General features: G+C 39.5%; 1 protein-coding gene across 10 annotated transcripts in view; it reads right to left on the bottom strand.

Annotated features, from left to right (window-relative positions):
* BNC2 (basonuclin zinc finger protein 2) overlaps positions 1–25529 on the bottom strand; it is a 481370-nt gene that overhangs the window by 112958 nt on the left and 342883 nt on the right. For 9 of the 10 annotated variants that reach the window (XM_058170827.1, XM_058170824.1, XM_058170826.1 and 6 more), the window contains one exon: positions 6016–6251. In XM_058170827.1, coding sequence (XP_058026810.1) covers positions 6016–6251 — 236 coding nt within the window. Of the gene's footprint in view, positions 1–5992; positions 6252–25529 lie in introns of those variants that run through there. The other variant, XM_058170834.1, reaches the window with a different exon arrangement.

Raw genomic sequence — 25529 nt, 5'->3', positions numbered from 1 at the left:
AGATGTGCAACCTTCTGCTCACTGCTTTTAAAAAGAATAAGAGATAGTAAACATTCATAATAGTAGAGCTTCTCTCTCTCTCTTTTTTTTTTGGCATATTTTTCTCTACAGGCATACACCAATATGATTCTTTTTTTTTTCAAACTGCTTATGCAGAATACTTGAGAACATAAGTAATAACTGCACTTACCTTGGTCACTTACCATATTCCTTTATTTGCCCAGCAAAGCTGCCTGCAAGCCAGCTGCTAACCAAGTTAATATGTGGTAAGCCTTCTATAGCTGTTCTAACTTGCCTCGATAATTATTCTCTTTTTCAACTGAATTAATATTCCACACAGAGTTACTGCATCTAATAATCATTCTGAAGCCTTGAAGGCTACAGTATGATTTAACTTCACCCAGATAAACTGACCTCTAACCTGATGGTGTTTTGTAGAGCTTTGCACTGCTCAGCTGTGTGACTCATGGTTGATAACTTTGCCTTGTAGACATTACCAGAAAGCTGAGAGAACAGCTTGCTTGTGGATTCATTCCATGGTGCAGTTCTAACTTTTAAAGCATGCTGGGAAAAGGCCCAGGGAAAATCTTCTCCTTACCACTGCATTGTCAATGCTGATCTCTTAAAAAAAGACACAAGATGGAAAAGTAACCGTTCAGCTCACATACAGGTACTCCTTGAACTACGGCCACGACTGAGCCCAAAATTTATTTCGCAAAGCAAGACAGTTGTTAAGCGAGGTTTGCATTTAATGACCTTTCTTGCCACAGCTGTTCAGTGAATCTATGCAGTTGGTAAGTTAATAACACAGTTGTTAAATGACTTTGGCTCCCCCACTGACTTTGCTCGCAAAAGAGGATCATATGAGCCCAGGTCCCTGCAACCGTCATAAATACATGCCGGTTGCCAAGCATCGGAATTTGGATCACATGACCAGCTGGAGAAGCTGCAATGGTGGTAAGCGTGAAAAATAGTCACAAGTCACTTTTTTCAGTGCCATTGTAACTTTGAATAGTCACTAAATGGATGGTTGTAAGTCAAGGACTACGTGTATTGGGGAACTTTTGGAAAGCTCACAGGTGTGGGATAATGAATTTAAACACCTAAATATTGCTAAAATGATATTAAATGTTAAGATGTCTTCAAAGTACCATCTTGCCTATTTTTCTTGAAACAAATTAACTCAGCTACCTGTCTGCAAATCTACCCTGCTCATGCACAGCCATTCTAATAGGTCCGTGATCAGAGCCCTCTCTGCAGGCACGCAAGCCGTCACCCCAGCTCAGCTCCACCACGCATATGTGCATGCCTCCCACCGGCCAGCGGATTATTGCATCTATGCCATGCATGCCCAGGGCGCATGCTGCAGATGCGCATGCACGGGATCGTGGATGCATGTGTGGGGGTGGGGGGTTGTGTGCGTATGCGCAGGGGTGTGTGCTGCGCCCCCCACGTGACCCATTTTTGTTCCCAGGAGGCTGCAGGGAGGCCTACTAGGTCTAAAATGGGGCTCGGGGGGGTCATGCATGCATGCCCAGGGGGAGCACGGGGGATCGCGTGCATGCATGTGTGGGGGGATGGAGTGTGGGGGTGGTCACACACACATGTACAGGGGTGTGGGGTGTGGGTGTTGCTCACGCATTGCATTATGGGTGCGGGCATGTGTGTGCATTATTGTGCACACGCTTTTGGCATGTGACGACAAAAAAGTTAGCCATCACTGTAATAGGTATCTTAAAAATAAAGTATTGGCTTGTTCCTGCAACATTTGCTCAGTACAAGCCTCTTTTTCCATGCAGGAGTTACAGAATATAATCTTGGAGTGTTGAACTTTTCATCTGAAAAAAAAATATGTCATTTTTAAAGCCTGTGTAAAAACCAAATCCATTTATCAGGATACTAGTCTTTTCCTTCACCTTTTAAGCAACAATTATTCAGGCCCTAAGAATTTATAATGCACAAGCACACATGGCATTGTTTAAGAGAAAAATGTACATCTGTGAGCAGAAGGGATATATTTGAATCTAAAGTGTATGAGAATGCACCTATCTATGTTTTCACACAATGAAAAAAGAGTTACACATAATATTATGTGTAGACAACTGCCAACTGATTAAAGGCTGGAAACGTTATTAATAAAGTATCCCCCCCCCTAATGTGCTTATTAGTTTTTATGAGATAAGCTCAGCTCATCCAAAACTGAGGGATATAATTGTGGAATTAGGATAAAAACAAAAGGCAAATGTTATTAGGAACAAACCAGTCATCTGATCTTTATGGTGAAACTAGTACCTTTATTCTAAGTTTACATACCATTGGCTGCAGTTTCACTTTTACTAAAAAAAATTTTTTTGGAGATATGTATTGAAAGCTATTGTTAGCGAGCTATCTATTTGAGTTTTTAAATCTCCCTTCGTCCAGTGAACTAGCAACTTGGCATGTAACATACAACATCACCAGAGCATTGTTCCTTCTTTTAATTTGTCTTTATAAATTGATCAGAAATATTTTCTTTAAAACAAAACAAAAAAGGCTTCCTAATTTATAACAAATTCTGTTCTACTTCTTATACAGGAGCAACAAATCAAACACTTACATCAACATCTAATAGTAGACCATGCTATTAGGAATCAACAAACAGAAATGAGAAGCCTCTTCAGCAAACTATAACACTGGGGCAAACAGATTTCACCAATAATCCTTAAGGGTAAATAAAGTTTCTCTCAAGTTGAACTTGATCCCTGGTAGGTTTTTTTTTGGTTGTTTTTTTTGCAATAGCAGTGAAGTGGCTTACCATTTCTTCCTTCAGGATGTTTTTCCAATTTCTCTAGTTTTCACGTCAAAATTCCAATCCTGATATTTTTTCTCGTGATCCCCCATCTAAGAATGTGTGTCTTTAATTATTGGGCCTATATGCTATTCCAATCACAGATGACTCTAAGTGGCATGCATGGCCAATAAAGTAGTTCAAAACAAAATATATAGCAAAATACCATCAGCATTGCTAATAATGTTGTCCCCTGCAACATCTTTCTTTGTAGAGAGGACTAAGGATGCTTGCATGCTTGAGAAGCAAAGGTAGAATTGCTGTTTGAAAACCCAGAAGTCAATGTAGAATCCGAATTTCCCATTCTAGAGAATGTAAATTATTCTACAGCTGACAGTCCTCAGCAAGAGACCTGGAGACTTATCTTTCTTCCAAATTTTTAATGATGGGCAGAAACCATGCATATATCCAAACCCTAAGCTATGTGGGATGGTAACGTTAACAACCGACACTTTGAATTGTGTCTGAAAACAAACTGGTAACTAGAACCCATAACTTTCTAAGAGACAGTTTTCTGGGTTGGCGGAAGTTTGTGGTTGGTTTTCATGGCAGCCTAATGAAAAGTAGTCCACCTGTGAGATGATAGGCATGTGGGACAGTGATCAGGCTCCTGCTCCATCAATTGCAACAAGATGGAGCATGCAAAGGTTCTCCTAGCTTCAGTTGTTACCTTTGAGCAGAAGCTGTCGGTCCAGGAGGACCCACAGATTATGAATTGATTCTGCCTGGGAAGCATGACCTCATTCAGAAATAAAAATATGCTAATCAAGTCTGCCCATGCTCAAATGTTTTTAGATCAATCAAGAGCACCTCCTCCACTAATCCATTTGATTTAGATCAATCAAGCACCTCCCCCACTAATTTCTTCTTGGTAGTGTTCCTGTTTTATACATAGCTTTCATGTAAACAGGAATAGAAGTCATTGAATGAGAAACTTCAGAAACCTCCATCCTTGAGTAGCAGAAGTTTAAAGAATATATTACTGCTCTTTTTAAAAAAGCTATTGAATGCATCTAGTCATTATCAGTTCAGACATAACCAGTGGTGGGATTCAAATAATTTAACAACCGGTTCTCTGCCCTAATGATTTCTTCTAACAACCAGTTCATCAAACTGCTCAGAAAGTTAACAACCCGTTCTCCCGAAGTGGTGCGAACTGGCTGAATCCCACCACTGGACATAACCCTAAACCATAGCTAATGAAATCATTTTATTTTCAGTAAAACATATAGACTGCATTCCAATGATGCACCCTTAGGTAATTGTAATTTGGATATGAATGTGCCAGAGGTTTGTTTTCTGAGTTTAGGCTTGCAAACATAGCTTGTTTATCAATTTCTGTGTCATCGAATAGCTTATTTCGGCCAGAATAAGCTAGAAAAAGGACCAATTTTTTATTTTAATCTTTTTCTGGATTATTCTGGTTAGAAGTAACTACAGCACTCTATTTGGATGACAAGGTAATTTAAAAGTAAGCCAAGGGCACTTGTAGCTAAAACATAGTTGGCCAAATTGTTCAAACTGAACCAGTTTAGAGCTCAGGCTACAGACTAAGCTGCAGATAATCTAAAACAGAAGTTTTCAATCTCTACCATGTACATGCATTACGGCAAAGCATGCAAGCTTAGGGAGATGCTTATTTCTGAAACATTAAACCATGGTTTTACATTACCTCCAAACACAGTGATTATTTAAACACAGGATGTTATTGTTTTTGCAATCACTGTGTTCTGTTTAAAAATATAATATGCAATTATAGATAATAATTTGATTATTTTGCTTTCCTTTGAGCATTCAGTTTTATATGTGCGTACCTGAAGTTAATTTCAAAAATGCCAATTCACAATTTGGCAAAAGTTGGTGTTTTTCAATTTAGTGTACAGTATTGCGGGATTTTAACAATGTAGCAATGTATGCATACCTAATCAGAAGACCAGTGAGACTTTCAGGTAACTATGTACACAAACGCATCTTAAATCTTTCTTGCATTCTTTATAAATAAGGGCAATCAGTTTCCAGCCCTCACATTTATGCTTAAAGCATAAGTAACCAGGACATTCAAATGGAATACAATTGTGACATAATCCATATCTCAGACAATAGCCAATAAATGCTGCTCGTTACTTTCCCTGATGTAGAAGTAAACTATTCTGAAAATCCTATAGTTAAAAATGAATAATCTTCATAAATGGATTTACCATAAGGACAGTGTTTAGCTAACTCTATCCTTTTTGATTTACTGTTTTAAATAATATTTATTTTCAATTCAAGTGGGAGGTCTAGGAATTGTACTAATTTCAGAATGAAACATTGAAATCCTAAAAGTGTTTGTATGTCATTTAACTCTTGCTATGCAGTAAAAATGTGCAAGAGATATGTTTTGGCGAACTTTTAAAACTACAGGTAGTTCCCCACTTACAACAGTTCATTTAGTGACTATTCAAAGTTAAAAAGGCACTGAAAAAGGTGAGTTATGACCATTTTTCACATTTATGACCATTGCAGCATCCTGTTACAACTGCATTTTTCACACTTACAACTGCATCCCTATGGACAAGTGATCAAAATTCAGACACTTGGCAACTGGCTCATATTTATGACGATCCTTGGGTCATGTGATCAACTTTTGCAATCTTCTGACAAGCAAAGTCAACGGAAGCCAGATTCACTTAATAACCACGAATGAAGGTGAATACACGTTGTGTCAGGATAATGCTACAGGATTCAATCTGGGTCAATCACTGGAACCAGAGGTTTAATCTTCTGAACTTTCGGACTTGTGATGGAGCCCATCTGCTAGAGAGAAGCTCCCTGAAAATGGGCTCTAACGTAAGTCCGAAAGCTCAGAAGACAAAACCCAGAAATTTAGTAACCATGTTACTAATTTATCAGCTAAAGTGATTCAGTTAACAGCCATAGCAAGAAAAATCTTAAAATGTGGCAAAGTTCACTTTAACTGTTATCTCACTTAGCAACAAACTCGATTATGCTCGTAAGTCAAGGACTACCTGTATTCAAGAAAAAAACACCACATTTTGGAAACATTGTTTCTCCTCAATTCTAGTAACATACAATATACTTAATACATTATATTATAACACTTAACAAAGAAATCATGCCTCTCTTGTTCTGTTTTTTTTTTTTTTAAACCCTGGGGCTATCTACCTGTTTGTGAACAGGGTTCCTACCTGAAGGATGTAACCCCGAACATAGTCGCGAAGAGTCCAGCCCAAACCGTGAAGGATGTGCAATACTTCTTCCTGTTTCAATACACTGAACAGTCGATCAAGCAGAATCTTCAGTCTCACAGGCACAGCCTGAGTACCGTATAGCATCAAGCTGCTGATGTCGAACACAACGTTGGATTGCACAATCTCCACTTGAGTTGGATGGTACAAATGCTGAGTGCTAAGCTTGTCCAAAGCTGAAAGAAGGAATAAAGACAGAGAATGGTGAAATGGGGACAGTATATTAAATTGAATCTATTATTAATATTAAGATATTTAATATTATTATTATTATTAAGATTAAGGTATTATTATTAAGATTATTAAGGTAAGAGCCATGGTGTCGCAGTGGTTAGAATGCAGTACTGCAGGCTACTTCTGCTGACTGCTGGCTGCCTACAATTTGGCAGTTCGAATCTCACCAGGCTCAAGGTTGACTCAGCCTTCCATCCTTCCGAGGTGGGTAAAATGAGGACCCAGACTGTTGGGAGCAATATGCTGACTCTGTAATCCAGTTAGAGAGGGCTGAAAAAGCACTGTGAAGTGGTATATAAGTCTAAGTGCTATTGTTAAGTGCTATTAAACTGTACTGTTCAAATTACAATTGTAGGTTACATTAAAAGAGCATATTACACTATAATAACTGAAGATATGATGCACAAAATACACATTTAAGCGCACTGATAGCAAATACCTGACTAATAACGATACTGTTAATCTCGCAACAGACTGCACTACACAACACAATAGATATTCTACCTTTTCTGCTATATGTTAAGGATAAAATTATTTGGAGAAACAGATACTAAATTTATACACCTAATTATCTATACCACAAATAACCCAACTCTGTTATTCTATTACACCGTTGTATATGTGCGGTAGATAATTGGTAGATAATTTATATAAATTTAGTATCTCTTTCTCTAAATAATTTTATTCTTAACATGGGTAGAAGAGGGAAAATATCTATTTATTCAATGTACTCGGTTGAGAGATAGAAATGAAATGAAATGAAATAATGAAATGAAAACATGAAAATAATGTCAGCTTTTAACTTTCACTTAACATTTTGCTGTTTGCAAATACATTTTTAATACATACGTGCAAGCTCATTTATACACAAAGACTTCACCCAATAATCTCTCCGGCTTCCCCCACTTTTCATTCAAATAACTTCAAAATCAGTTCAACTGTTTCTTGTTTTTTTATTCTGAAAGACTCAAGAATCCTTGATGAAGCGTAACGTTTAACAAAATGGACTTCTTTATTATACCCCCTTTTTATTTTTTATTTTTTTAAAATGCAATTTTTTTCAGCTTTAAACATTTTCTTGCAGGGAGTCCACTTCCTCCTTATGCACTTTGGTATCTTCTTTGCTGGTGCTCACTGGAGAGCTCATGTACTCTTGATAAATTGCTTTCTTCTATCCCAGCATAAATGCCCTTATCATTTCCCTACTGGCTACATTCAGCACACTTACCCCCTGGGACACTTTGTCAAAGAATACTGGTTTCCTCATATTTCATTTCTTGCTCCTGATTTGTCTGATCTTTCCTATTTTAGCAGTTTAGTCAACCTTGAATAAATAGGTTTTTAAAAATTAATTTAAAGTTCACAAAAGATAAGGGATTGGCAAGCTTGGGGACTGTCTCTTCACAGAGCATTCACTCTGCAGAAATATGAAAGGAAGTATCAATACACATACCATTAATTGTTTGATTTACTTCAATTTAAAACTCCTCCGTCACTAACAGTCAAGGAAAGCCCTGTGTTTTCCGTATAATTATGGAATTGCTACAATACATAACTATAACTCATTATGAACAGTTTGATCACCTGATAAAAAACCCCAATAACTGTCTCTCCCTGTCTCCTCTCTTCAGTCAACCCTCCAACTTTAAGTACCATATTCATTTTTCAGTTTATTTTAACTCATTACAATGACATCGCTGTGATCTTTGAGCCATGGTGGCACAGTGGTTACAATGCAGTATTGCAGGCTAATTCTGCTGACTGCCAGAAGTTCAATTCTCACTGGCTCAAGATTGACTCAGCCTTCCATCTTTCCGAGGGCGGTAAAATGAGGACCCGGTTTATTTGAGGCAATATGCTCAAAATAAACTGCTCTCTAAAACTGCTTAGAGAGTGCTCTAAAGCAGTGGTCACCAACTGGTGGTCCATGAGAAAATGTTGGTGGTCCATGGCGCACCCAGGTGGTGGAGCTGTTCCCGGATAAGCAATGGCCAGTCCTGTGACTAGAGCTCTGGAAGATGGGACTGGCCAGGCAGTTCATGGTGGGGCTGTAAATCTCTGCTGTTGAGGGAGGTTCGGGCAATTTGTAACTGCAGCACAGCCCTCGCCAGCTGGAATGAGATAATGGTGCAAGGGAGAGTGGCAGTACAAGCAGGCTGAAGCAACGGATGGCGGGAACCGCGGACTGTTTCTTCCCCCTGCTGTAGCTTCCTGTTGGCTGCACTCATGGTACCCGCACCAGCATCCGGAAAGAAGCAGAGAAGAAATGCCGCTGCTTGAGTGGGGTGGGGTGGGGTGCAAGGAGAATGGCGAGACTCAGGGAATAGGTCAGGTAGAGCTGGCTGATTCAGGGCTGCTCAGAAGCCACCCCCATCTCTGCCAGAAGTTTGGGTGGCTCAACTTCAGATCGCTCCCTTCCTCACACATACACACGCACGCACAAAAACAATTTTGTGATTTCACCCCTGGGCTGAACCCACCAGTGGCTATCCCCGCCTTTCGCCCTCCCTTCCCAGTCACTCCTTGCCTGGCAAGGGAAGGGGGGGAATGGAGATTTGCTCCATATTCCAGAGCAGGAGCTGGATTTTGCAGCTGTTTCTTCTGGCCCTTGTTGGTGCTCCTGTACCTTGGTCTCTCGGGGAGACACTTGACTTACTCTCAGCCCCAAGATGGTGGCTGGGACAGAGAGAAAGAGAATGAGAGCGAGTGACAATGAGAGAGAGATTGAAAGAGCTAGAGAGAGAATGAGAAAGAGAGAATGAGAAAGAGTGGGAGAGAGAGAAAGAAAGGGGGAAGAGAGATGAGAAAGAGAGAAAGAGAGGGGGAGAGAGAGGGGGAGAAAGAGAGAGAGAGAGATGACAAAATGAGTGGGGGAGAGAGAAATGGGAGGGAGAATGAGAGAGAAAGAGTGGGAGAGTGGGAGAAAGAGGGGAGGAGGGGAGAAAGAGAGAGGAGGGATGGTGCCTGAAGGATCCCATCCCATCACTGGGAGTCCAGGCGCTTCAGCAAGTGGCACGCTGGATTTGTATTAGTGATCCCCAGGATTTAAAATTATGGACTTGCTGGTCCCTGAGGTCCAAAAAGTTGGGGACCCCTACTCTAAAATATTATGAAGTGGTATATAAGTCTAAGTGCTATTGCTATTGCTATCTACCTGTACCTTGAAAGCAGTGAACATATAAATATGACTGTGCAGCAAAAGCTAAATTTTTCAGAAGATAATATTCTTTTGATTACATGTCTAGCATATTTAATTTGACAGCTGGACGATGCAAATGGATTTTCCATGCCCTTATTGTGGCTTAGAGTGTTAATACTGCAGCATTGAAAAGATAAATGTACGGGCCCATTTTCTCAATGGATTGTAGACCTGATCATGCTTGCTACCTACAAGCAGATTGCCTATATATGTAGACTTTATATGGATAGGTATAATGAAATATGGGACTCATTTATACAAAATAGAGTAAGTTATAAAAAGCACAACATTATATAAGTGTAAGTCTCCCTCCCTCCCTCTCTCTCTCTCTCCCCCCCCTCCCTCCCTCCCTCCTTCCCTCTTTGTAGAATGTTTGCATTAGGTAGTTATACAGAGAAATGTAACTGTTTATATGCAGTCCTCAACTTACAAGCACAATTGACCCCAACATTTCTGTTGCTAAGCAAGACAATTGTTAAGTGAGTTTTGACTCCTTTTAGGATCTTTTTTCCCCCACAGGGGTCAAGTGAATAACTGTGATTGTTAAGTTACTAACACAGTCATTATGTGAATCTGGCATCCCCATTGACTTTGCTTGTCAGAAGGTTGCAAAAGGTGATCACATGACCCCAGGACACTGCAACCGTCATAAATATGAACCAATTGCCAAGCATCCTAATTTTGATCATGGCAGTAAATGTGAAAAACAGTCAAGTCACATTTTTCAGTGCCGTTGTAAACTTCTATCATTAAACGAATAGTTGTAAGTGAAGGACTACCTCTGTTGTTCTAACAGCATATTCTTCATTTTTTTCGGTTGTCGGTTATTTTTTTTAAAGCACTTGTTATGTATTTTTAACAATGTATGTATCTTTGTTTTGTTCTTTTGCTATTATTTAAGGTATTTCTATGCCCCTTGCTTACATGTCTTTCTCTAGGCCCTGCATGACTAAAGCAGCAAAATCAATCACTGCCAGAGTTGTCATCTGCACAAAATTAGAGATTATGAAGTACACTGCATTTCTCACTTCTTGTCCCTTCTTGATATTCAGATCACCATGATAGCAGCATTCAAGGAACCCCAGAAAAATCAACCTCCTAAAGCATCTGAAATTTATTGCTACCCTGGAATAACCTCTTGTGTTTGTGTTCCTAGGGATCAGTGGTGGGTTTCACTTATCTTTGCTACCAGTTTGCATGCACAGAGTATATTTGATGGTGTCCAGACAGGTAGGTGGAGCCTCCCGCCACTGCTACTACTAGTTTCGCTCGAACTGGGGCAAACCGGTAGCAACTCACCACTGCTAAGGATGCTGTTGTAACTGCATTCCAGGTGCTGATGGAGTGGTGGGAATATTTCCCCTCTCCAAAAATACTCCTCCCTATAACTATTATCCCATTCACAATGAGAAAATGAGGGAAGAGTGATGAATCTGAACCGCAAAACTTCACAAAATGCTCTTTTATTTCTGAAAATGCAGCTAGTCCTCAGTTAACTATCACAATTGGTATCAGCAACTCCATCGCAAAGCAACATGACTGCAAAGTGAAAAAAAAAACCATGATTGTACCAATTCATGACAACAGATCCAGCAGTTCTAATTGGGGTCATTAAGCTTGATATCATGTGGTTATGACTTGCCACTTCTTGCTGCCTTTCCCATTGAGTTTGTTGCTGGAAGTTGGCAGCGAAGAGACATAGCGACCATGTGACCTTGGGGCACTGTGACCATTGAAATTGCATTCTGGTTGCCAAGCACCCATATTGTGACTGTAGGGACAGTGCACTGGTTGTTCAGTGCCACCATTATTTCAAATGGTTCCTGAATGAGTGGGCACTAGATGAGACCACTTGTACATAACGTGTCAAATTTAGTATTCTGAAGTATAAATTGCCACCTTTTGCAACACTATTATAGAGGCAATATAGATAAAGCAACTTATATTCTTTAATGATAGAAGGTGGGGGGGGATAGTAAAACACTTTGGATAATCTGTCAATAGAAACCACTTATACTCTCAAATGTGCAGAACAAAGAGGTTGATCAAGCTCATAATTATATGTAATTTCTCCCAAATAATATTCATTAATTCACACTAAGGGTTTGGAATAAGAAAGACCACTGTACCGCCTATAGCCATGATGGCGAACCTATGGCATGTGTGCCAGAAGTGGCACGCAGCACCCTCTCTGATGGCACGCGAGCTGTCACCCCAGTTCAGGTCTGCTGCACATGTGTGCATGCCTCTCGTAAGCCAGCTGGTTTTAGGCTCTCTGCTGTGCATGCACAAGGAGCAGGGCACATGTGTGAGTGTGTGTGTGAATGCATGGGGGATGGGCTGTGGGCAAGGGAAGCATGCGTGCATGCACAGGGGCAGGACGCGTGCAGGGGGCTGCATGCGCATATGTGGGGTCTGCATGCGCATTGCATTTTGGGGGTTTGGCTGCGTGCTTTAGGCACTTGGTCCGGAGAAGGTTAGCCATCATTGGCCTATAGGAATATATAGGAGTCTTATAGGATATTCTTAATTTTTTTCAGTTCGACAATTGTGATGTATTAACCTGGCTCATGCAATACATTTCAGGTTTCTTTTTTTTTGTCCCCCATTGGGAAAATGCCAGAAGCAGTGTCATATTTTCCTTTGGAAATGTTTCTCAGGTTCTTTAAAAGCTTCACCTTCATAGTCCCAAGAGAGCCTCTAGAGTACGTTTCACACAGGACATCAAACCTTTGTCTTGAGTTCATGAATGATATATAAGAGCGTTGTGTTTTTTTTCCAAAGGTGAAGAGATTTGCTTGTTTCAATTGACCTCTGGATTTTCCTGAATGGAACATTGCATTATTACAAATATTTTCCCACACTGTATTTTGATGTTGCCACTCTGTTTTCTTGTCTTTCTAATGGATTGCTTAATATGCTCATAAGATTATCCATGCTGGACTAAAATAAATACAGTATTATTATTTGTATGCTTTATTATGAGAACAGAATTTGTGCAATCTTAGTATAATTCTTTTAAGAGGAGAGAAGCTGGTAGCTACCTAGTAATTGTAGTTTAATCAAGAAGGGAAGAATCAAGAAATGGTAATTCAACCAATTCTTAACCTTCTAGATAAGACACGCAGGTTTTGGAGGTGGATAAGGATTTGCATATCTGTAGAACTGGTAATAATCATGAATAATTTATTACATTTATATTTTGTCCAACTCTCAATGATTAATTAATTAAGACTAATGAATCAAGTACAGAAATCCTACCCTTTTCAACCTCTCCTACCAAAATAATAGTTATAGGTTTTATAACCATAGATTTCCTTACTTGTTCACAAGGGGGGGGAAAAATCAAAGGTAATAGAAAATAGATACAATTTTTGCAAATGGAATGTTTTATTACACCCACGTACTGTACATATATACTTATTCTCAAAAGTCCCAGCATGGCCTTGCTAAAATGCAGATCTACAGGGGACTTCCTTCTGCAGTTTCTTTCAAATAATGTTTATCTAATCAGAAAATGTCTGCTGTCCTTGTCTGATTTTTGTTGAAAGAGAGTCCATATTAACTGTACAAAGGAAGTATTTTTTAAAATAAAAAAGTTAAAATGTTTCATATTTCCCCACCCAAAAGAATGATAATCTGTTTGTATCATCTTGCATGGTCACTTGACCATTGCTTATTAAATTATTACTCTTTGAAAGAAAATATAAGTGAAATCCTTATATCACTAAATAGATGCAGTTGTGGAAGGGAAGGGAAGGGAAGGGAGAGGGAGAGGGAGAGGGGAGGGATTAAAGTGCCACCTGAAAAATGTTAAGTGAACTTCCCCTTACCACCATCCATGAATTCTAGAATCTGTTCTTCCTTGTCTAAATGGGGAGTAAACTAAAAAGACATAAAAAGTTTAAAAGAGCACTAATATACAAGATATCTATCCCTGGGATAGGTTTGTAAACAAATATAATATATATTTGTTATATAAATATAAATTTTGTTATTTGTTTATATGAAGCATTTAACTATTTTGTTACAAGAGCTTGTAGTATTTTTTTTTTTTTGGTGACACAATTTCATAGGTTGGTTGTGATATACGAAGTCCTACATAATGTGAAAGTTGAATATTTAAAGTACTAGATATCCTATATTAACCAGTGGTGAAATCCATTTTTTTTTACTACTGGTTCTGTGGGTGTGGCTTGGTGGGCGTGGCAGGGGAAGGATACTGCAAAATCCCCATTCCCTCCCCATTCCTGGGAGAAGGATATTGCAAAATCTCCATTCCCACCCCACTCTGGGCCCAGCCAGAGGTAGTATTTGCTGAATTATCTGTATTACTGAACTACTCAAAATTTCTGCTACCAGTTCTCCAGAACCTGCCAGAACCTGCTGGATTTCACCCCTGGTATTAACCTATCAGAAGATGCTTTGCTTGAGAGAACACAAAAAGAAATTTTATTTTGATGTTGCTCCTAAATTCTGAATATTTTTGTTTTTTATTTTGGCATTAAAATGGACTTTACAGCTGAAGCAGATTAAAAATGGTGCTTATCAGTAATACTTGCCAGATGCATTTAAGGATACTTCGAATTTTCTCTTTACATGTTATAAAAAGTTCCATAAACAGCTACCTGTGGCGAAGGTTGTAGAGAGTGTGGTGGCACGGCAGTTCCCTCAGTACCTGGAGGAAGCTGTCTATCTAGACCCGTTCCAGTCCGGCTTCTGGCCCGGGTATAGCACGGAGACAGCTTTGGTCGCGTTGGTGGATGACCTCTGGAGGGCCAGGGATAGGGGTTGTTCCTCTGCCCTGGTCCTGTTGGATCTCTCATCGGCTTTTGATACCATCGACCATGGTATCCTGCTGCGCCGGTTGGAGGGGTTGGGAGTGGGAGGCACCGTTTATCGGTGGTTCTCCTCCTACCTCTCCGACCGGTCGCAGACGGTGTTGACAGGGGGGCAGAGATCGGCCGCAAGGCGCCTCACTTGTGGGGTGCCACAGGGGTCGATTCTCTCGCCTCTCCTGTTCAACATCTACATGAAGCCGTTGGGCGAGGTCATCAGTGGCTTTGGGGTGAGTTATCATCTGTACGCTGATGATACCCAGCTGTACTTTTCCACCCCAGGCCACCCCAGCGAAGCTGTCGAAGTGCTGTCCCGTTGTTTGGAGGCCGTACGGGTCTGGATGGGGAGAAACAGACTCAGACTCAATCCATCCAAGACGGAGTGGCTGTGGATGCCGGCATCCCGGTACAGTCAGCTGCAACCGCGGCTGACTGTTGGGGGCGAGTCACTGGCCCCAACGGAAAGGGTGCGCAACTTGGGCGTTCTCCTGGATGAACGGCTGTCGTTTGAAGATCACTTGACGGCCGTCTCCAGGAGAGCTTTTTACCAGGTCCGCCTGGTCCGCCAGTTGCGCCCCTTTCTTGACCGGGATGCCTTATGCACGGTCACTCACGCTCTCGTCACTTCTCGACTGGATTATTGCAATGCTCTCTACATGGGGCTACCCCTGAAGTGTACCCGGAGACTGCAGTTAGTCCAGAATGCAGCTGCGCGGGTGATTGAGGGAGCACCGCGTTGCTCCCGGGTAACACCACTCCTGCGCAGTCTGCACTGGCTACCTGTGGTCTTCCGGGTGCGCTTCAAGGTTTTGGTTACCACCTTCAAAGCGCTCCATGGCTTAGGGCCTGGGTACTTACGGGACCGCCTGCTGTTTCCACATGCCTCCCACCGACCCGTACGCTCTCACAGAGAGGGTCTTCTCAGGGTGCCGTCGGCCAAGCAGGGTCGGCTGGCGGCCCCCAGGGGAAGGTCCTTCTCTGTGGGAACACCTACTCTCTGGAACGAACTTCCCCCCGGTTTACGCCAATTGCCTGACCTTCGGACCTTCCGCCGGGAACTGAAAACTTATTTATTTATACAAGCGGGACTGGCCTGATTTTTAAATTTTAAATTTAAATTTTAAACTTTTAATGGTAATTTTATTGGGTATTTTTATGGTCAATCGACGGTTTTAATTTGGCCTTTTATTGAATAAGTTTTTTAATTGTTATTTTAATATTAATTGTTTTAAATGAAGGCTGTACATCGCCCTGAGTCCTTCGGGAGAAGGGCGGTATAGAAGTTTGATAAATAAATAAATAAATAAATAAATACCTGTACTGTGTCACTATATCAATAATGATAAATCTAAATTTCAGAAGGTACTTATTTTTTAATAGCATCTCATGTTAGCCAGCTCAGCATCCTAGAAATCTTTGTGTAGCTTTTTTTCTTTGCTCTTGAGATATTTTGCCATTCAGGTTTCATGTGCTGTGAAGTGCTGTGAATATAGGACCATATATCCAAATCCCTAGGCTGCCAAATCCCTTAAAACATCACAGGTACAGAACTGCCTCAATCGTATTAAGGCACCTGCCCTCTGAAGTTCTCCTAACATTTGGATGGCTCCCATCCTGCTGTATTTTAAGCAACTATAAACACTTTGAGTCAGGATGGTTAGTGTGCCCTAAAGGGATGTTAGATGTTGGTGGGATGTTTTCGGGTTTTCCTGATTTTTTTTTTTTACTGAGTCTAGTTCTGTTGTTTGTTTTTGTTAAATAGTTTTTATATTGCTGTGGTGTACCGTGAGCTATTCAGAGTTATTTAGAGTTGTGCAGCATCAAATCAAATCAAAAAAGAAAGGTGATAGGCAGAGGTAATGAAGTAACTCCAATAGATTATAAAAGAATATTCAGATATGATTATTGGACATGTAAATTTTTGGAATAAGATGTGTGAACATATTTGTTTATTAGCCTTGAAATTAAGCGACCTTGGCTGGTTTGGACTTTTCAGTTACTATATAATACGTTGATTTTAACACTGCTAAAGGAAAGTAGGCAAGGGAAATAGCTGTTTTTTATGTATATTTTATTGGGGTTACAAGACCTTGGATGTTTCAAAGGAAACTAAATACACACCGTGCATTAAACTAATGGCAAGTGGTTACTCAATTATCAAGTGCCAGAAAGCACAACACTAGTTTCTATTTCACATCTTTCTTAAACTTACCTGTGACTATACAAGACCCCTTGTTGACCCCAGACTACTGAACACTGAGAGACTTTTAATAGGTACCACAAAGTCTGAGCATATATTGAATTATGGCCCATATATTGAATTATGGTCCAAGTTTAATCCAAAAATATAATGTGATTCTTGAGACAAGTTGTGGTTGATCATGAAAGTTAACATTGAGAGGCACATGGTGGAACCTAGTGGAAACCTGGGAAAAAATTTGTACCCAAAATTCAGTAACAATTATCCAATCTAATCCAATCTGGGATGCTGTTTTAATTTATACTGTGTCCCATGGCTACAACATTTCTATATAGCAGATGAGCAAGGAATAAAAATAAGAATATTCCCCTGCCTGACTTCTCCCAACACTGAGATTTTTACATCAGTGGCTAAAGGATTTATTCTGCTGTAGAGCCATCTATAGAAGAAGACTTGGTTCCAACAATATTAGTTAACCCTTAGCACTTAGACTTATATACCGCTTCACAGGACTTTACAGCCCTCTCTCAGCGGTTTACAGAGTCAGCATATTGCCCCCAACAATTTGGGTCCTCATTTTACCCACCTCAGAAGGATGGAAGGCTGAGTCAACCTTGAGCCTGGTGAGATTCGATCTGCCAAATTGCAAGCAGTTGGCAGGCAGCAGAAGTAGCCTGCAGTACTGCACTCTAACCACTGCGCCATTGGGGCTCAAAGTTCCAGAAAAGACATGAGAAGACTTTAAAGCACTAATTGGTTCACTCATTTTATAGACGGACAACTGCTACAATTAACAGCGAAATGAACATACGATCTGAAATATAATCACTCTAGATTTTGAGAAATCTTTGTGAAAGATGTTCTCAGTGGTGGCACCTCCCAGAATAATTCTTTCTTTTTATTACCACCACCACAGCTCATTGGCTTGCTTCCATCCTCCACGTGTAACCCTGAAGATAAACAGACAATGACAATGAAATGTGCAAATCCAACTTCTAGTCTTGCTGTGCAGGGTTCAGTCTGGTGAGGGAGGCTGCTGACCGGCAGTTGTGCAAAATTAATGGAGCAGGACCAAGGGCTCAAGGGGGATAAAAGTGATCCCCTGTTGGATGTGGGACCTGATAGGTGGTTCAGGTTGCCAGATTCACTGACTGAATGCAAAAGCAAAGAATATTACTGATATTTTGGCAACTTGCGAGTAACCATAATAAATGTTTTCAAAATTCACCAGATTTCTCAGGACGTGTTTATAATTGGCTCTTGAGAGTATTATAGGTTTAATGATAATACTGCCCCATCCCAAGTCTCTTTCTGAGCTCCTGGTGGATACACTGAAGAGTTACTTATTAAAAATGTAGCAAAAATAAGAACAGACAAATATTAAATACAGAAACATTGCACTTTTAAGATCTTCTCATTTTCAGTTTGTGCAATACATGAGCAATGTTTTCAATTTTCTTCACATCTCAAGAGCAAAATCACTTGGACTAGGTTGCAGGATTTGGGTTTGGCTACTCTAAAGAAAAGAAGGACTAGGAGGTACATAGTAGTAGCAATATTCCAGTATTTGAGAGGTTGCTACAAAGAGGAGGGGGACAACTTACTTTTCAAAGCACCAGAGGGCAGGACAAGAAACAATGGATGGAAACTAATCAAGGAGACAAGCAATCTAGAACTAAGGAAGAATTTCCTAACAGTGAGGACAATTAACCAATGGAAAAGTTTGCCTTCAGAAATTGTGGCTGCTTCATCACTGGAGCTTTTTAAGAAGAAACTGGACAGTCACTTGTCTGAAATGGCATAGGGTCTCCTGCTTGAGCAGGGAGTTGGATAAGAAGACCGCGAAGATCCCTTCTAGCTCTATTCTGATTGATTGGACCTAGAAATTTGGGGCAATCTGCTCAGTAGAAAGCTGATGGAACATTAAGCTATGACTGTACTACCATTTTTACAGGGACATAAGGATTTCTCTTACTTCTTCTCTACTGCAATACTATCCAGATTAATCAGATCCTTGTTACATAGACTTTCTACTTTTTAAAAATTTTAATGTTAGCATTGCCAGTTCCATGGCAAAACGTTGTGCTGCTTCAGTTAACATAATGCTTTTCCCCAGGTTTTTATATTAATACATTTATTTCTTCTGGATCATTGATCATAATAAAGATACGTTGCTATGTATAGTTTGCTCAAATGTAGCCCAAAAAAATATATATGCACAACAGTCATTTGAACCCTGCAAAAATTACCAAACACCTGTCTGGAAGTTCCTAGTTGTTTGTTTAGGTAAACTAGAAAGAGCCCCACTTATAAATCTACTCAATTTACACAAAACAGAAAAGATTATTTGAAAACTGTAAATAAAGCTTTCATTAATTTCTATTTGTATGATCTGATTCCAAAAGTAAAAAAAAATTTAGACGGCTACTGATTTATGTAGCCGAAAGCAGAACCATGATTTGTTCACATATGATGCTTGCTCCTGCATTTTTTCATCCCTCTGTAAAACTTTGAACTTCATCCAGGTTTGACACACTGCCTCTTCAGTTAATAACTATCAAGTTTCCCTTGTCTCCTGTCTACTTTTCTTTGAGGCAATTGCGCACTCAGCACCCCGAGATAATAACACACATCTATGAGATAAAAGCAGTGGCATTAATGTAATTGTCTGCCTCTTTCTCTTTAGCCTAATCTTTTTTCTTTTCAGTTTTGACTGTCTCTGTGACACCTGTTTTTGTCTCCTCTGATCCTATGACAGGTTTTCCGCTGACAAGGTTTTTGCCTGACAGAGATTCTGCCAGACTAGAACATAATAAAATATGAAGAACTGCTTGTCAGTGTTTCTGCCAATGAACACATGAAATAACCAAAAAGGAATACCCTAAACGTGTTTCTTTGCTTTCTTTTTTCTAAGGGGACCTGAAATGGCCATTGGCTTGTTGGGAAAATAGACTTTTTCATCAATATCTCCAAGCTAAGGATCTTTCCTTTCCTTTCCTTCCCTTCCCTTCCCTTCCCTTCCCTTCCCTCCATCCTCTTTGCCATCTTTATTAAAATTATGATGGATGGATGGAAAGAAGGAATGAAAAAAGGAATGAAAGAACAAAGGAATGAAGGAAGAACTTAATTTTCCTTAAAATGTTGGCATGTAGAATGATTCAAGTGGTAGGATTATGAAATATACAAAACTTAAAAAGCTGATGCTATCATTACACCCTGATAGCTGCTTTTTGAACACAAGCTTTCTGCACAGAATTTATGTTTGTTTGTTGTACTTGCATGCTTCCAGTCTCTTAATTGCTCGGGTGATTTACAGAAATAGTGATAAAATATCAGAAATACAATTAAAGCAAATATTAAACATTTTAAGGAGTTAAAATACAATTTAAAACAATAAAAAGACCTAGATAAACGAATATTTTTTTAAGCTCCCTCCTAAATTGCAACAGAGATTGTATCAACTCCACGAATATGGGTCCCATCACAAATAAAGCATAATTAAACACAAATGTTAAACATAGCCACACCAGTACTCACAGAAGATTCTCACTAGTCTTTAAAGTAAGTAACTAATTTGAACTGAGTTCAGAAAGCAATCAGCAACCTGTAAAATTGCTTGAATAGAGGAATTATGTCAGAACTTTGGAAGCATCATTCAGAAACTATATGGCATATTTTAGGTCACTGTTCAAGAATTAGATATAACTATTAATTTTACTAATTGTTTTCCATTTATCATGGAATCAGTGCATGTTGCTAAAGATGAAAACACCTTTTATTTTTATAGTTTTATTCTATATTCTAACAATAAAAGCAAGCATTTTCTAGTTTCGGTTGAGTTTCTGTTGCAACCATACAATATTTTTCTACGTGACTGACCCTAGCCAGCATTTATATGTAAATAATTCTTGTTATAATCATAACTTAAATACTAACCACATTTTTCCTTTTCTTCGTATCTGCGTTTTTCTTGAATTTTTTACCATCCTTCCTGACAAAGAGTTCTTGGAAAGACTGTTTAAATCTTTCACCGGAAAAATTGATGTATTATTTTAATATATTAATTTTCCAGATCAAGATAAATATTTCACTTCCCTACTCTTTGTGATAAAATTTATTCAGCAGATGTTTTTTCTTCAATTCATACTCTTTGCAGGACCTTAGTTACCCCATTCTTCTTTCAATTGTTTTCAGAAAAAGCTGAAACTGCAGGTAGTTCTTCACTTACAACAATTCACTTAGTGACTATTCAAAGCTACAACGGCAGTGAAAAAGTGACTTATGACCATTTTTCACATTTATGACCATTGCAGCATCCCCATGGCCAGAGGATCAAAATTCAGACACTTGGCAACTGATTCATAATTATGACGGTTGCAATGTCCGGGGGACATGTGATTCCCTTTCACAACCGAGAAGCCAGATTCACTTAACAACAAAAACTCACTTAACAAATGTCTCACTTAGCAACATGAATTTTGGGCTCAATTGTGGTTGTAAGTCGAGGACTACCCGTCCTTGGCCTGCCTCTGCATTTCCAGGCTTCTGCAGAGCAGCAAAGAATGAGTCTTCATCACCAAAGCCAAGAACTCTTTTTTAATAACAACATCATCATCCAATGAAAGAAATTCCAAAATTCTTGGTAGAAGAAGATGATATGGTGTATTATTAATTTTTTTAAAACAATCAAAGCTTATCTACCGGTGTTTGACATGTGAAAATACCAAAGCAGACCTCACTTCTCAAGGACAACACATACAGTATCTCCCACTGACCCTGTTTCCCCACCTCTACTGGTAGTCCTCAATTTATGACCACAGTGGAGCCAAACATTTATATTGCTAAGCAAGACATTTCTTAAGTGAGTTTTACCCCATTTTTACAACCTACCTTGCCACAGTTGTTAAATGAATCAGTGCAGTTGTTAAGTTAGTAACACCATTGTTAAGGGAATCTGGCTCGCCCTTTGACTTCGCTTGCCACGAGGTCTCAAAAGGGGATCACATGATCCCAGGAAACTGCAACCCTCAGAAATGCAAATCAGTTGCCAAGCATGTGAATTTTGATCATGTGACCATGCAATGGTCGTAAGTGTGAAAAACGGTCGTAAGTCACTTCTTTCGGTGACGTTGTAACTTTGAACCCTAACCGTAACCCTAACCCTTAAGAATTGTTGTAAGTCGAGGATTACCTGTATTACAGTAGAACAGGGGTCCCCCAATCCCCGAGCCACGGCCCACTACGGGGCCTTGAACCATTCGGACCCGGACCACAGAAGTGGCATGAGCAGCAGACAAGTTCATGCCCACATACTCTATTTACTGAGCAGCGAGCAGACGTGCCCGTCATTCTTGCAAATGGAGCTGCGCATGCGTTCTTTTTCACTGCCTGCATGGAACCATCCCCTCTTCCCTCTCCCTTGCCAGGCCGCCAATGGAAATATTGGGGAACTCTGCATTAGAAGACTACTCTGAAATCACCCCCCACTCCCCACTATCTAGGGGTAAACTTTACTGCTTGTGAATGGTAATGTTCTCTTTAACAGAAAAGCCTACCAAAAATACAAAACACAGCCGTCTGAAATAGAAGCAACCTAATGCTGATTTCCTTTGTCCATGCTGTTCGAGTATGCAGCATACTTACAACCTGTTCTATCCAGTGTGCACTGCTGGATAAATCAATAATGATTTCAAGCATTCCAATTAGGAGACTATAAGTTAATTAAGGTAGTTTTACAAGCACCTCCTCATAACTGACACTCGTCATGCTATTATAAAGTCCGTACAATATGCCAATAGTCAGGTCATGATTATCCTTTTTAATCACCCTTCCTTTGTGCCCTGCAACTAAACAGGACACTTGTGAGTGATTGTCATAAAGTTCATCTACTGTGACCATTTCACATTTCAGCTCCAGATTAAATATACTCCAGCAAATTTGAGTGCAGTCAATTAGACTGTAATTAGAGAAATCTTTAGCATTGTTAAGGGTACAATCCAGAGTACATTTCCTATTTCTGAAGGCCAAACGGGAATAGGATAATTAAGAAACCTTAAGGAGTCTGTTCAGCTAAACCTGGAATATATTCTTTAGCAAAAAATATTACAAATGTAGCCGAGCCTTTTCCCACCTTCTATCCAGCAGTTTTCAGCTCCAAATACAGAAATGCAAAAGAAAAGTTATCCAAACCACTATATCCTCAGAAGGGAATGTGACGTTTTTATTCTTGTAATCAAGTACTTCTGCTTTAATTTAATGGTGTTACATTTCAGCCCAACTGGTGGAGTTTGTTTCACTTTTAACACTTTCAATTTGTATTCTGTTTAACCTGGTGAACTTTACTTAATTAAGATGTTGCTATAAACAATTAAACCTCCTGTAGGATCATTAGAGAGATATAAAACTTTATGATGTAATAAAGCGCAATAAAATAACAGTCACAGCACTTCATGTGTAGCATAAGGTGCTCTTAGAGGGAAATAGGGTGTTTTCTTTGTCTAAAATGGAAATATTTTTAAAGCACGTGATACGATTGTTATCCGCTTGTTGCCTGCAAAGAGGCAACCAAAATACTTGGTTTGAAATTTTGCATCATAAATAATTTAAAGTAGAAAAAAGGATTTCTAAACAGACAGTTCTCAGTGTTGGAAATAGAAAAGGCATTGTGCAGCTTCTTGGATCTTTAATTCCTTACAAGTTAATCTATAGTAAGAGAAAAGAGATGGAAGGATAAGAAACAGAAAAAAGTGGACATCTAGACCTCCGCATATAATTTTTATACATTACAAAGGCTGATGGCATAATTAAAGCCATATTTGGAAGTAGCGTAAAAGACAAATTATGTTATATAAAGTAGAGCACTCAATTGACCCTGGGTATATGCAGCCTCCAGATCTGGTTTGTAGACTAGAGGTGTCTGAATTGGGGTAGAAACTTGCAGGTTCAGATTGAACCCCTGCACTTTGTTCCATAATCACCTTCTGTGGGTGAAAGGAAAATGTTGGAAAAAGTGGAAAGAAAGCTTATGTCAGGCTCAAAGATGACAAAGGGAAACCCATTTGAATCCAGTTCTTCGTTTGTTTACATCTAATCTCACCAGATTAGTTATAATCTTCTAATCTAATTGATACACCCTAATAAATTCTCCATTCAGATGCTTGACAACTGACTCACTTTTCTGACCGGTGCTGTAAGCCAAGGTCAGGTGATCATGTATGCGACCGTCTGACAAACAAAGTCAATGGGAGAGCCAGGTTCACTTAACAACCAAGTTACTAATTTAACCACTGCAGTGATTCATTTAACAAATGTGGCGAGAAAAGTCGTAAAATAGGGCAAAATTCACCTAACAAATTTGTCACTTAGCAACATGAATTTTGGCCTTAATTGTGGTCGTAAGTTGAGGACTACCTGTACACGACACAAATCTCTGTAAACATGGAAACCTTGGAAATAGCTCCCATGTAACACCTCTCCTGCGCAGGCTGCACTGGCTACCTGTTGCCTTTTGGGTGCATTTCAAGGTTCTGGTTACCACCTTTAAAGCGCTCCATGGCTTGGGGCCTGGGTACTTACGGGACCGCCTGCTGTTACCTTATGCCTCCCACCGACCTGTATGCTCACACAGAGAGGGACTTCTCAGGATGCCGTCTGCCAAACAATGTCGGCTGGCGGCCCCCAGGGGAAGATCCTTCTCTGTGGGGGCTCCTACTCTCTGGAATGAACTTCCCCCAGGTTTACGCTAAATATCTGACCTTCAGACCTTTCGCCGCGAACTGAAAACATATTTGTTTGTTCGCGCGGGGCTTTCTTAAATTGTTTAGATTTTAAATTTAAATGTTATTTAAGTTTTTAAATTGGGATTTTTTAGATTTTTATATATTTTAATCTATCAACCAAACTGTATAATAAGTTTTTTAATTTGTTTTTAATTGTACATTGTTTATTTTATCTCGGTTGTACACCACCCTGAGTCCTTCGGGAGAAGGGCGGTCTAGAAATCTAAATCAATCAATCAATCAATCAATCAATCAATCAATCAATCAATCAATAGAGGACCCAATAGGATGCTCAATTTAGCTTCATCACAGAGTGGGCTGGGTAGCACATGAGAGCGACAGACTAATAGTAGTAAAATCAGAGCCCCTAATGGAAGATAAGCTTAACATTTATCTTAATGTCAATGAAAAATGTTAAGCTTATTATATTAAAAATGATTCCATTAAATGAAAAAATAAATCAAGCTGATAATGAATAAACTTTTATTAGGGGAGCTAATAGAAAAATATTATGGGGAGGGGACTAGATTTAGGAGACTTGATCTTCTGTAATCTTCTGTTTGCACAAAACATTAACTGGCCTCTAAATTTTGCTATATGTTGTAAAGAGACATTAGACACCCTTAGAGTGGGAACATAGTACACAAGCAACAGCTTGTTGTTTACTTGCAGATGTTTCATTACTCAACTAGGTAACATCTGATGATGCTACCTAGTTGGGTAATGAAATGTTTACAAGAAAACAACCAAACAATCATACTCAGAGAGCACCAAGGACCCCACAGTTCAACTCTGAGCTACAAATATTCTCTTCTATTGGTACATAGTGTTGGCCAGAGTTCTGACCAGATTGCCTTCAAAAGGATATATGAAACTAGGCTGAGCAGTTCATGTGATCCTAAATATGAAGGTTGCTCATCTGACCTGTATTTAGTGGAATTTTAAAAAAAATACTGTATTTCCCCAAAAATAAGACCCTGAAATAAGCGCTTGTCCTTATTGCCATGCGCTCAAAAGCCCGATTGGGCTTATTATCAGGGGATGTCTTATTTTGGGGAAAACAGGATAGAGAAATCTATGGAAAACTACCAAAACTTTACTCTCTAATCTGTGGTTCAGTGAAGACTCTCCCACAGAAATAAAGGCTGTTTCTTTCCAATAACTAGACTTAAAGCCGGACTGAAATGACACTAGAAAATGATTCT

This window comes from Ahaetulla prasina, chromosome 2, assembly GCF_028640845.1.
Source record: "Ahaetulla prasina isolate Xishuangbanna chromosome 2, ASM2864084v1, whole genome shotgun sequence".
Lineage (NCBI taxonomy): Eukaryota > Metazoa > Chordata > Lepidosauria > Squamata > Colubridae > Ahaetulla > Ahaetulla prasina.
Note: the sequence above shows the minus strand (reverse complement) of the source record. Positions and strands in the feature narration are given on the sequence as shown.